The following is a 13,782-nucleotide window of genomic DNA, read 5'->3' as shown; positions in this document are numbered from 1 at the left end:
CTGGCTGCCCCTGCACTTTGGGACACAGGGGTGTCGCACAGTCCTCAGGCTTTTCCTTCTGAGACCAGTGGTTCCTCTCCAAAAGACTTAATGGGGGGGGAAAAGAGCATTTTAATTCAAATCCTTAAAGCAGGCTCCACACGTGGAGAGGGGTTTGGGTGGCAAAGCGAGCTGCATTTTGTGAGCTGTGTTATCAGCACAGGACCAAGGAGTGTGCTGCATCAGGGCCCCTCGAGAGCCCTCCTGTGTACACAGGGATCCTTGCCCTGGCTGCCACAGGAAACCCAACATCCCCGGCAGGGAGAGCCCCAGCCTGGCTCTGTGTTACAGAAAGCCCTCTTCAATCTCTCAGCAGCTGCACAACCACAATATGGACAACAGATTTCAATCCTGCTGTCTTTCCAGGTTCCCCCCAGACTTTTGATTACGTAATTTACTTTTTATCCAGTGTTTTTCCATATTCCCAGGCTGCTCTAGTTCACCTGAGTGTTCACAGCTTAGCAACTCACACTGAACTGATTATTTTCAAGTAGATGTACAAAATGTGTTATAAATGTCTGGGCAGTGGCATTGTGAGGCCTGCTTATGGTTACTGTCTTCAGTTGTTTTTTACCCATTTGTTTTCCTGACCCTGGAAAAGACAGGGCTCCCTGAATTCCTCAGCTCCTGCCTGTCCCACTGCTGAGATAGGAGTGGGCTGGAACCCCTGAGTCTCTTCCTTGGTGATGTTGCTGCTTTCTGGCACAAATATTCTTTTCTTTTTTGATCAGTCCATCCTATTGTTGTCCATACAGTGCTTTTCTGGCAAAAGTGCAGCTTTTCCTCCGTGTTCCTCCAGGGATGGCAGCATCCATGGAAGTATGAAGTGACAAAACGGTATGCTTTCCTGAGGATCGGAATGTCCCAAATGCAGGCTTTGGTTCGGTTGCGAGAGTTCAGCCATTCCCAAGTGTGTGCTGCCCACAGGAGCTGCTGGGTGAGGCTGGCTCTGGGTGACACCCTGGCTGTCCCAGGAGGGAAGAGGTCACTTTGTGTGGAGTTTGTTGGCTCCTGTTGGCCAGAGGTGCCCTTGCAGGGCTGTGCTGGGCCCTGTGCTGCAGCCACAGCCGGGCAGGGCCGTGCAGGGTGGAGGGCAGCACTTTACAGGCCAGCAGAGAGGAAATGTGCTCTCATGGTGCTGTGGCTTCAGCACTATAATTAGCAGGATCGATACCCACGCTCTGTGTGCATCTCCATGTGCAGCAGCGCTTGTTCTCCCAGCGGAGATTTCGGGGAGCTGGAAGATTCTCTGCAGTTAAGTTGTAGCTGCCCAAGGGTGGATTTCCTGTGTCGGCAGAAGAGGGAGTTGGATGCTGTTAGGAGGGTGCCCAGGTGCAGTCAGAGCTGTTCCTTCCCCGCTCTCTGGGCTGCTGTACGGTGACCCAGGTGTGCAAGGGGTGCCTGTGCTGCTGGAGTCGGGTACTGCAGCTGGACACAGCACCTCTGGCTGCTCCCTCGCCTCCCTCGGCATCTCCTCCCTCCTCGGGAGCTCTTCAGCCAGCATCCCACTCTGCTTCCCCTGCACAGCTGGGCCAGTGCTGGCTCCCCTTGCGCCTTGTCCTTCCTCGAGACATGGGAAGGAGGTCTGCCACAGGAGGAGTCTTGGTGAAGCTCTTGGCTGTCAGCTGTCCCCACACAGGTTTGCGCCTTCGGGCGTCTCTTCCAAGGAATGATTAATTAGTGCTTGCAGGTCTGTTGCACAATTAAAAAGGTGTGGGGGCTGTGATTACAAGTTCAGCCTTTCTTGGCACTTGCTTTCTGTTAAGCTCTGTTGTTCTCTGTGCACAGAGCCATGGGACTGTGGGTGTGCAGGGATGCTGCTCATCACGGGCAGCATAAACAATGTCCTTGTTAGGAGCTGCTCCAAGACCCTGGGAAGAAGTTGGCTGCTGAAGCCGAGCAGTAGCTGGGACTGTGCCTCCCCCTGGGCTTTAGCCCCTCCTCATTAAGCAGGTCCGGGCTATTGATTGGGAGCTTGTGTTTGGAAGAGTCTTACTTACTCTATGCATTATCTTGACAGATTGATCAGACCTGATTGAGAACCTCTTAAAGGAACGAACAGCTGTAATGGGAAAGTTGGACTCTGTCATCCGTTAGGATGATTCTGGGAGCGAGAAGAACGAGGCTGACATCTTGGAGCAATTGTATTTACAATTAACATGGCTGAAAACGATTGCCTCTATTGATCCCCCCTTCCTGCAATTACAGCCCCATTGTTTACATTCCAGCACTTCAGTTATAAAAAGGAAATTCAATAATTATTGCATTATTTAAAGTTAAAGTGCCACAGAGTTTGCTGGCTATGCTTGCTGGTTGATTTAACGTTCAGTAAAATCCATGCTGAGCTCTCCATCCTTGGGCTGAGCAATATTTGGCTTTTAATGAGACTTCAAGGGCTGGTGGAGCAAGCCCCATTTGCTGGGTCGCTTTTGGGTTTGTGGGGGATCCCAAAACCTTGCAGCACGGCTACATGGCTAACAAGGAGAGCAAGTGGCGTTCAGTTATTGCAGGCAGGGCTGGAGGGCTCAGGAAATACAGATGTGCTGGGGTGTAGGGATGGGCTGTTAATGGGGACAGTTGTGTCTGTTCTTGGGAACTTGGCCTGGTACCTCAGGCTCTGTGGCACAAGGGAGTGCCACATTCCCAGCCTCTAGGTAAGAAAGATAAGGATAAGATAAGCAGTTGCCACAAGCTCAGGGAGTGCTGGCGCTGCAGCACGGAGGCAGGAGCAGGGCAGGGTTTGTAACCCTGCTCCTCTGGAAACAGTAAACAATTCAGCACGTTGGCTGGATATGACAGAGCAGAAGTTGAGCTTTTGGAGGTGCTGCTGGATGCAGGGTCGCTTTCCCCCTTGCAGGAGGGGAGGCCCAGCGCGGGTCCCACTGCCGCCCCCCGCTCAGGAAATTCCAGCTGGGGCTGCAGGTGTGAAAGGAGAGCAAGATGGATTGGCCAGCCCTGACTTTTATGGAGTACTTGGAACAGACCAGCATCAGACAGCTGCATCCACATGACTTTCATTAAAAATTCAGATTCTTCTCTTGCAGGGCTGTGTGATTTATCTTGTGCAGCACATCAGAGGCACACGGGGCCGGGAGATGCTCGCGAGGCCCCTGAGGTCTGCAGCGGGGTCGGGTCCCTTTCTGTGGTGACCCTCAGCCCCCGCTGTAGGGGTCACCTCGTGTCCCTCCCCAGGGCCGCACAGTGCTCATGGCACTGAGGGGTTTCCTACCAAGCCTGTGACTGATTGCCCCTGTCTGACCTCACTCCGAGCAAGAGGCAGTCTCTGGGTTTCTCCTGTGCTGCGGGTCTGCTGGCAGGGCTGCAGTGGTTCCAGCAGCTCCTGAGCCTGGATCAGCCTCTCCGAGGGAACGCTGAGGCTCTGCCTGCTTCGTGTGCTGGTTCTGCTCACTAGGGCTGCTCAGCATCAGTGCTTGTAGGAGGAAGCCAGCGCAGTGCACCTCTGTGGTGCTGCTTCTTCCCGTGGCTTTTGCGACCTTCCAGCAGATTTTTGGCTCCTTCTTCCCCAGCTGCATCTGTCAATTCTTTGAAATCACTGCTTTACGCATCCTAACAGAGCTGAGTGCTGAGTTCAGACGTACAAAAAGTGTTACATGTGGAGAAAATCTCTGCCAATGTTGAAGCCTGACAACATCTTTTTCAAGAAGCTCCAGTTAGTGGAGTGGGCTTTGTATTCATGGCAGGGTATGCTGTGAAGTGGGAGTGCTGGCAAGTGCTGTGGAGGAGCTTTCTGCAGACTGCCAGTGACCCTGTGAGTTGTGCCCTGTGAGCATTTTCTGCTTAGCAGAATAAAGCAGTTCTGAGGCAGACACTGGACAGTGATGGCTGGACAGTTGGTGTGGCGAGACCGGCCCGCCTGGCACCGGGGCAGCGCCAGTGGAGCAGTGCCAGTGGAGCAGTGCCACCAGGGCAGTGCCACCAGGGCAGTGCCACCCCGGCCACGCCGCGGGGCCAGGGCAGAGCAGGGGCACCCCGAGGGGCAGCTGGCACCGAGCTGGGGCAGAGCAGGGAGATGAGGCCCCTGGTCCGGCCCGGGCTGGTCTGGGGGGTGTGTGTGTGGGGACAGGTGCTGGGGGCCGTGCTTGGTGCAGGACAGGAACGCCCCTGTCCCCAGGGAGCTGCACTCCTGAGCCGTATGGTTTCCATCAGAGCGTTCCTCTCTCTGTTTCTGATTTGAAGTGTAGCTTTGACTCACCCTGATCAATATTTTGCATGCCATGCGTGAAGAACCAGATGTTGGAAGTTTCCTATTGTGGAGAGGGAGGGGGGAACACCCCCTCAGACTCACAGAAATCGATGTTTTCTGACAGAAGTTGGTTGGTTTTCCTTGGAACAATATATTCTTTTGATTTTCGAGTTGATTTGTCTTCTAACAAGGTTCTGGTTTAGTATTTTGAATTTGTTTCCTGTGATACGGATAAATTCTCACAAGGGGGAAGTTTAACAGTGTGATGGGCAATAACTACACGTACTTGGACAACATTTCATGGCCTCAGCAGCTCGCGGCTCGGACTGGCTCGGCCCTGGTGTCTGCTTTCTCTGGGCTGCTCCTTTCCTCCCCTGCAGGGTGGGTTGAACCAGGTGCGTGTGCCCAGGCTGGGCTTGGGGCACCCAGCACAAGAGGTGCTTGAGAGGAAGCAAGACGGGAGCATGAAACAAGACACACTTACTAAACTGTTTAAAACAAATGTTTTCCTAAAACCCCCGTTTAAATGAGAGCAGTGCAGACTGTGCCTCTGGTTCCACAGAGACCATGTCCTTAATATTTCCTTGAACCCGTGACCGGATTTTTCTCTAATTGCTCACTGGGGGTTTTCTCTGGCTCAGCGCAGGAGCTGCTGCTGAGCCCGTGGGCACTTCCCGAGCTCAGCACGGGGTGTGTGGGATGGGAGGATGGGGCTGGTGCGGCTCCTGGGGATGGACGGGGCTGGTGTGGCTCCTGAGAACAGGGCTGGTGTGGCTCCTGGGGATGGACGGGGCTGGTGTGGCTCCTGGGGATGGACGGGGCTGGTGTGGCTCCTGGGGATGGACAGGGCTGGTGCAGCTCCTGGGGATGGACAGGGCTGGTGTGAGTCCTGGGATGGACGGGGCTGGTGCAGCTCCTGGGATTGGACAGGGCTGGGGTGGCTCCTGGGGATGGACAGGGCTGGTGTGGCTCCTGGGGATGGACAGGGCTGGTGTGGCTCCTGGGGATGGACAGGGCTGGTGTGGCTCCTGAGAACAGGGCTGGTGTGGCTCCTGGGGATGGACAGGGCTGGTGTGGCTCCTGGGGATGGACAGGGCTGGTGTGGCTCCTGGGGATGGACAGGGCTGGTGTGGCTCCTGGGGATGGACAGGGCTGGTGTGGCTCCTGAGGCTGGATGGGGCTGGGGTGGCTCCTGGAGCCAGAGCCAGGCCGGCAGCAGGATGGGATCAGGAGGCTGTGGCAGGGGTAGGCTGTAGGCTCAGGGCAGGGGACGGCTGTGGTGGGCTCAGGCACAGCCAGGCCGGCAGCAGGGTGAGCCAGGGAGGCTGTGGCAGCAGGGACAGCCAGGGAGGCTGTGGCAGCAGGGTGAGCCAGGGAGGCTGTGGCAGCAGGGTGAGCCAGGGAGGCTGTGGCAGTGGCAGCAGGGTGAGCCAGGGAGGCTGTGGCAGTGGCAGCAGGGTGAGCCAGGGAGGCTGTGGCAGCAGGGTGAGCCAGGGAGGCTGTGGCAGCAGGGACAGCCAGGGAGGCTGTGGCAGTGGCAGCAGGGTGAGCCAGGGAGGCTGTGGCAGCAGGGACAGCCAGGGAGGCTGTGGCAGCAGGGACAGCCAGGGAGGCTGTGGCATGGCCGCAGCAGAGCCAGGCTGGCGAGGCTGCGCTGCCTGCGATGGGCACGCCGCTCTCGTGGCGGGCTCGCTGACCTTTCGTGCCTTAAGCCATTCGTCTTTTTCTGGCTCAGGAAGAGGGTAACGCATGCAAACAATAGAAATGAGATGAGGAAGAAGTTCTTATAAGGGAAAACAGCAAAAAATCTTTTGAGGGCACCAGTGGGATTAGTGCCCTCGTGGATTCTTCAAATATTACAGTGAATTTAATTAAATACATCGTGATCCCAAAAGAGGCTCGTCTAATTAGCCAGATCTAGAATACATTTATTCTCTTTCCTTGCTCTTCCAATGAGGAGCCTCAGCATCAGCTCATATCCTATTTTTAATCATTCCTAGACTCAGAGGGCTCTCCTTCCTCCGTGTGAGCACGGCACACAGCGCTGGGTAATATGTGTCTTTAATCTTATCTCAGCTGTAACTGAGATAATAAGCATCAGAATTTTTTACTAGAAGGTCCTGGCTGCACGTAGGCAATATTTTTGATTGACAAACCTCAAGATCCTGTCCAAATCGCTGTACTTGTGCCTCGGGCCAAGAGTGTGCTGAGGAAAGAGCTCCATGAGATGACACAAAGACTCAGGGAGGTCTCGGGGTTGGATGGAAGGAGCTGGCAGGCAGTATTGCACAGCTGAACTGTTGGGTGTGCCATAACACACCTGACAGTTCAGCTGTGGAAACACCAAAGGCCTTCGTGGAGGGATCTCGTGTTGTTTCACCTTGGTATTCATTTTTTCTCAGCTAGTGACACTCCCTTACTGCTGCCCAGGGGGAAGGGACACAGCTGTGCTGTGGCAGCCAGTGTGGCTGTGCAGGGTGAATTCTACCCTCTGCTTCCAAGAAAGAATGTCCATGTCTGTGGGATCCATGACAGGAAATGGCTGCTTGCTTCCCCAGAGGCATGGACCTGTGTACCAGGGGATTGATGGGTTTTGCCAGATAATTGTGGTATGATACTCCAGCATGGGCTGTGCTGGCTGTGACCGCACAGCCAGGGAGGGGACAGGGTTTTTCCAGGCGGTACCTGGCTGTGGGCTCACCATTGGCTTTTCAGCCAAGATCACAGCCATCTTGCAGGCCAGGCTGCTGCTTCCTTCCTGATCCAAGGGAGTAAATCCTGGATGCCAGAGAGCAGAGAGTTGGATGATGGACAGAATGGCTCTGCACCCTGCTTCCAAACACTGTGTCCAGGACCTCTTTATCTAGTGGATTTGTTGTGTCCTAGGGTTGCTTTGGTTTTACTCTTCCTAGTTTTCCATGAGAATTCACCAAATTTAATGTTGAGTTTGTTATGCAGTTGGATCCCCTCCCAGGACAAGGTGTGAGTGTGAAGGAATGAGCCCTGAGTGGGTTGTGAGCAGGTGGTACTGCTGTGTCTGGTGCTTTCCCTCGCTGAGGGAGATGGTGTTGGCTGTGTCCCTCTGTGCTTTGGGCCCATTTCCGTGCATTTTGGTTTTTGTGCACCATCAGGAGATGGTGCAATACCTTGGAACAAACAGGCGTTGTCTCAGTGGATCTGTGTCAGAATGTGGTTCCTTAGCTAATTCCCAGGTGGCTTTTAGCGATTTACAGTGGGCTAACCCAGGAGGCTGGGGGTGATGAAGGTCACTGACATCCCTCTCTCTGCTCCCCACAGCATCTGCAGCACCATGAGAGCGGGGTGGAAGGGGAAAGCTGCTACTACCACTGTGTGCTGTGTAACTACTCCACCAAGGCCAAGCTGAACCTGATCCAGCACGTGCGCTCCATGAAGCACCAGCGCAGCGAAAGCCTGCGGAAGCTGCAGCGCCTCCAGAAGGGCCTTCCTGAGGAGGAGGAGGACCTGGGGCAGATCTTCACCATCCGCAAGTGCCCGGCTGCCGAGGCTGGTGAGTGCTGCTGCTGCTGGGCGTGAGCGGGGCCGGGCGAGGGCTCTGACCCTCTGTGCTGCTGGGGACAAACGGGGCCATGGCCCTGCCTCTGCTCCCTGCTGGGCGCTGACAGCTAATCAGTAATTATCATAATGGTCATTATCAGTAACACGTTCCAGGAATCCCACCTGCCTGAGGTGGGGTTTGCGAGGTTGAAGTGTGTGTGTTGGTTCAGGTCGGTGTCTTAAACCCTGGAATACTGTATGAGTATCTAAAGATACTGTCATATCTGGACAACTCCACAAACAGTGCACCAGTAGATGTTTTGCAATGAGTCAGGTGATGCCCTGAGCACCAGCATAAGCTGTGCCAGCTTGGCACTGATTTCTGGTACTGCGGCCGCTCTGGACTGGGAGGAGGAGCTGGGCAAAAGGGGTGGGCAGGACATGTGAGTTTGCCACGTCTGCTTGCCATGTCCCCTCTACAGTGAAGGGCTTGTGTGAAACATTTGCTCACACAGATGATAGGGCTGGGATTGCAGCTGCGAATCCAGCAGGAGTTAGTGTGCCTGAAAAGAGCAGCTAGGCTGGATGGAGTAAAGATTGTACTTTGTTTAGTCATGTAATGGATTGAGACGTTTTGAATGTTCTGAAAAACCCAGGTCTCCTGAAGCCCTTTTGGAGGGAGGGGGAGAATCATCCTGGGTCAGCTGGTTTGTGTGCTCAAGGCACGATGTGCTGGAGCAAAACCCTTCACAACCCTCATAGCTCCAAGCAGGACATTGCTTTATGGCTGCTGTGAAAATGGGTAAATCCTACAAACAGCCGTCTGGGGAGCTGGCATTCTGCAGTGAATGCTCATGGAGACAAGGAGGGTGATCTTGGCTGAGAGGCTTGAGAAGGGACAGCAGCTGAGGGAGAGCCTGTGGGTTTCAGAAATGTCCCTTGAATTCCCGTCTGAGTCTCATTGCTGTTATGTCTGTGAGTAATGAGGATCTGAAATAAACCCAGAACACCCCAAGAGTGGGACAGGAGATGTTTCATCAAGAGTTAAATTCAGTCTTGTGGAAGCAGCTGCCCAGTCTGTGACCCTGGTGGCCCAGCAGAGTGAGAGCAGGGAGCTCGCTCCCCAAAGGCCACGGTGACAGCAGGAGCGTGGCACTGCCACCAGCCCGGGGGACAGCGGGGACAGCCGCCCGTGCCCAGGAAAGCATCCCCAGCTCCAAAGGGCTCTTTGGGCACGGCTCTGCGTTCTGAGCCGCTTAGATGCAAAATGAGCAGAGAGGGGAAACCATCCGTGCCCTTTGTGATAGACAGAACAACCTTGAAAACCTTGTTTACTCTAGAAATTTCTGTTTGCCTTGTCTTTTACTGTACAAACCTTATCTTTGCTGTCCGGCTGCCCAGATTAGGACATGGCAGGTACTGGGAGGGCAGGAGCTGACTGGCTGGGACGGAAAACCTTTGGTGACCATTTTAAAAAATGTGTTATTTTTGAAGTAAAAGTCCTGACAAGTCACTGAAAGGAAAGCTCGATTTACAAATATTTTGATTTCCTTTAAGCTTGTTGGTTCTTCAACAAAAACTGACAGCAAACAAGACATAATTTCTTGATCATATTGTATTTCAAAGGTTATGAATACAAGCAAGAATAAGGCTGCAGAGGGCAAAGGGGTATCTTGGGTTGGTTTTGCAAGTCACTTTAAGCTGAGATACTTAATTTCAAGCACTCCTGGGGCCCGTGGTTCAGCTGGTCGAAGCGGGGCACCTCAGTGGTGTGCTGGGCCAGGCATCCCTGCAGGGATGGGGGTCAGGTGTGGATGAGAAGCTGCTGTAACCCCCAGGGAAAGAAGGGGAGCTCCCATCTCCACTCACTGTGATCCCATTGCATCCCCCAGGTGTGGGGATGCTCGGCTGGGGGACACAGGGACAGTGTCGGTCTGTGCCCTGTGTCTCCTCCTGCTCTCTGGCAGGGTCTCTCCTGTGTCCCCATCAGTCCCCACCAAGGTGTTCATTGCTGTTTGCTGACCTCTGGCTGGACTTTTCCCACTGCCTTTTGGCAAGGCGTCTCTGTGGTGTTGGATACGAGGCTCAGACACCTCGACGGGCACTTGTCCATGGCGCTTTGCTGGTCTGTGGCAGTCTGGGGCACAAAGGGACAGTGGCTGTTGTTGCTGTGCTGCAGTCCAGGTGCAGAGGTGTGTTGTGTCCCGTGGCCTCGTGTGCTGCAGTGGAGTCACCTCATTGCCCATTGCCCTCCTGCTCCATCCCATTGCTGTGCTGAGTGCTGCTGCTGGGGCTGAACGCTGCGTGTGCTGCTCTGTGTGTATCTACTCTGTGTGCACCTACTCTGTGTGTACTGCTCTGTGTGTGCCTACTCTGTCTGTACTACTCTGTGTGTGCCTGCTCTGTCTGTACTACTCTGTGTGCACCTACTCTGTGTGTACCTACTCGCTGCTGCCTGCAGCATGTAGGAGAGAGCAGTGCTGTCTGGAGATAGTGAGTAGATATTTGCTTGTGTAGATGCATCTCAATCTGTTGGAAGAGCTCTGATCACACCTTAATTAGTCCTCTAACAATCTGCAAAGGTCAGTGCCAATTGCCTGTTCATTTACATTTGTAATTGTGATGGTTCTTGATTGCACATTAGTTGCAGCTCGCTCCCTCCCACCCTGCAGCAGCCAGGCAGCCTGAGCAGCGCTCCAGGGACACGGGGACTTTGTCCCTGCCTGTGCCACCCCTCGGCCCTCTCCAAAAACCGGGTGGCTTTTGGGGAAGAGCATTGGGATCTGCCCTCGCAGCCAGTAAGGGGATGATGAAGCTGTTGGCAGGGAAATTATACGGACATCAGGCAGGAAACCCAGTCCTCCCTGAACTGGGTAATTAAAGACAATTAAACTTTTCTTTGTGCTTTGAGAAGTGTGCTCATTACGCAGGAGATGGGGGAGCGCTGGAAGTTCAGCTGGTTTGTTGATCAGAGAGAACACAGCTTCAGGGAAGGGGGCTTTGTCCTCTCAGGGCATTTCTGAACATCTCTGGCTGTGGTATCTGAGCTGCTGCCACTGCAGATGTCAGCCCCTTGCTGCAGCAGCATCTGTGTAATGTTACCCCATAAGCTAATTGATTTTTAATGATGGGGGTTTAGAGAAGAAAAAAGTAAAGAAAGAGTGGCCATAATAAAAACCAAAATGTTCTCAAGATGTTGGATGAATGCACTTACAGCTCATTAGATAATGACAGAAACAAATGTGAAACAACCTGCATCGAATTTTCATTCTGACTTTGGAAGTGTTTCCTTCATCGCAGAAGGCATGGCGCAGCACAGCCCTCTCCGCAGCTCGGGCAGCGTGCACAGGGTGTGCCCAGGGCTGTCTGCTCCAGACGGGGTTGTTTTGGGGAACACCTTCACTGCAAAGCTCTGCTCTGAGCCCCCCGGAAAGCTGCTGGCTCCTGGGGAGGGGGCACGCTCGGAGCCCTGCTCCCCCTGCCTCTGCCCCGCGGGCAGAGCTGCCCGGTGTGTGTGCCCGCATCTCCCTCGCGTGTCGGTGTTTGACCTTTGCAGGGCCGGGAGCTGCAGGCTGCAACGGGATGTGAATCTTTAATGAAACCAAGTGTGTAAACAGAGCCACAGTATAGCCAAAGCAGTATTCAGATGAGAAAACCCCACGTGGTTTAAAACCGGTGGTTCCCAACCTCAGCATCACAGCAGCCTGACTCTGCCTGTGTCACCTGCAGACAGCTGCCCTTCCTTCATCATCGTCACGCATGGAGTTTGTTACAGCAGGGCTGTGAGATGTGCCTTTGGGGTGGATCTTTCATGATAGCAGACTCATGATAGCTACTTCCAGTAGAACTTGTGAAGTGAAAGTTGGTAGTCATAAATCACATTTCTCCCTGCTTAAAATAAATTTAGTGGGATCTGATGTCCTCCACTTGGTCTCCATTAGAGACAGTGTGGTCATTCTTAATGACACCTGTCAGTCTCCAACTTCTGATGGAGGTAATGGAGGGTTTTGGAAAGAAATCACCAGTTTGCTTTGTAATCTCTCTCCAGTTTTTCATGGGACTTGATTTCACAGAGCAATTAAAAACTTACCAAGCAGATAACCTGTATGGTGCCTGCAGGAGAAGAGCACACGGAGCCCATGCTGCAGCATCTGCCAGTCAAAACCACTCTGCAGCTCTGGCCCTGGTCATGATGCCACAGTTACACGGCTGAAATCTGTGCAGAGGGCTGGGGAAGGAACTTCCAGGCTTGTCCTTGTTGGACACATTGAATAATCTGCCAGCCCAGGTTACAGCCTGAGCTCTGTGTGCAAGCACCAAGTGCTGCCCAGCTTCATCTGTAGCTCCTGGGCTTTCTGCCTCTCCCTCTCCAAAACTCGGTCCTGCCTTTTCCCAGTGTGTGCTCTGTAAGCCCCGAGGGCAGGGGTCTGTAGTCCCTGCTCAGCTCTGTTTCCAGAGTGCTGTGTGTAAATGCAGCCCCTGCTCAGCTCTGTTTCCAGAGTGCTGTGTGTAAATGCAGCCCCTGCTCAGCTCTGTTTCCAGAGTGCTGTGTGTAAATGCAGCCCCTGCTCAGCTCTGTTTCCAGAGTGCTGTGTGTAAATGCAGTCCCTGCTCAGCTTCGTTTCCATTTTTTAATGGATTGAATGGCTTCAGGACCTTTTACCTTTCCAGCAAGTTCCTAACAGAGTCACAGTATTTCTGGGAAGGTCTCTCCTCTGAGGGCCATCCCAAGTCTGGGCAGATGACAGAGCCTCTCCTCCATGGTCAGGCAGAGAGACAGGGGAAGCTTTTGGTTCTGCTTTAGTTTCAGTTTGCTTTAATGGTCATTGAAATCCAGCAAAAGTGTTTCCAGCAGCCGTGGATCAGGTTGGCTCCTTCAGAAGGCCTGAGGACACGAGGAGAGTCCAGCAGTCTGAGGAACTTTTAGGGGTCTTTCCTGGTACTGTCCTGTAACATAGTAATTTCTATCTGTTCCCTCCTTGTGTCCTTTCTCCCACCTACATTTTGGAGAGCCCCATCCCCATCCCAGCAGCATCTCTCTGTCCTTTTCCAGTTGGGTTGAGGTCTGGGTCCACAGAATGCAGGGATAAAGCTGGTTCTCTTTAATATCTGGCAGAAGGAGATTTCCTTTGTTTTTTGGTTTTTTTTTATTTTTTAGGGTTGGTTTTGAGTTTAAAGTCAAGAGCATTTGTGCCTTAGCTCTGCTCTGACCAAGCAGCAGCAGAGATAATCTCAAAAGGATATGAGAGGTTTAATCATTTTAATTTTGTTTTTATTAAAGTTGGTTGTGCCTCTTTTCCTGTGCCCCTGGTAGAGGGGGGCTGTAGCAGAAGCTGCCCAAAGGCTGCAGCATCTGGGGAATGACAGGGCAGCAGCACCCAGCCGTGGCAGGAATCCCACAGACTCCATCCTGCTCCTCCTCCCCTTGTCCTGGGCTGCTCATGGCTTTCATTAAGCAGAAAGAGAGGAAGCTCTGACAGCTGACTTGTTCTAGGATGTTTTTCTTGTTCGACTGCATCTTAAAGCCCTTTCCACTTAGGACAAGTAAAGGAGGAAGCATCACCAGATGCTGCAGTACAACACTGCGAGGCTCCCAGTCCCTCCTCTCTGCTTTTTTCTCTGTGTTGAAGCCCAGCTCTCAAGAGTCTCCCTGAGCTGTGTTTCCCTTGGGGCTCAGGAGTGGCATCCCAGTCTCTTGGAGCTCTGTCCCTGAGGCTCTGCTGCCAGTGCCCAGGGCATGGAGCCCGCTGCGCCTTCTGCTTCTCTTCCCTGTTTCTCTTTTCCCCTTTCTCCTGCACAATTTAGAATAGGGAACTGTTCTCCTGAGGACTTGGAGGTGGCTGTTCCGTGGTGTGGGTTGAGGACTGAAGGTCCCTCCCTGTGAGGGGTGAACCAGCAGAGCTTTGAAGACCTTGCAGGTACTGCAGCATGTCCCCAGGTGTGTTGGAGCAGGTGAATGTCCATGTGGGTGACGTGGGATTCACACTGGTGGCAGGCTGGCCTCCTGGTGAAGGTCCCATCAG

The 13,782-nt window shown here is 53.5% G+C and overlaps 1 protein-coding gene across 3 annotated transcripts in view; it reads left to right on the top strand.

Annotated features, from left to right (window-relative positions):
• The window catches only part of ZFHX3 (zinc finger homeobox 3), a 384,977-nt gene that overhangs the window by 322,884 nt on the left and 48,311 nt on the right, over positions 1–13,782 (top strand). For all 3 annotated transcript variants that reach the window (XM_064723577.1, XM_064723579.1, XM_064723578.1), the window contains one exon: positions 7,541–7,772. In XM_064723577.1, coding sequence (XP_064579647.1) covers positions 7,541–7,772 — 232 coding nt within the window. The remainder of the gene's footprint in view (positions 1–7,540; positions 7,773–13,782) is intronic.

Source organism: Zonotrichia leucophrys, chromosome 11, assembly GCF_028769735.1.
Source record: "Zonotrichia leucophrys gambelii isolate GWCS_2022_RI chromosome 11, RI_Zleu_2.0, whole genome shotgun sequence".
Taxonomy (NCBI): domain Eukaryota; kingdom Metazoa; phylum Chordata; class Aves; order Passeriformes; family Passerellidae; genus Zonotrichia; species Zonotrichia leucophrys.
Note: the sequence above shows the minus strand (reverse complement) of the source record. Positions and strands in the feature narration are given on the sequence as shown.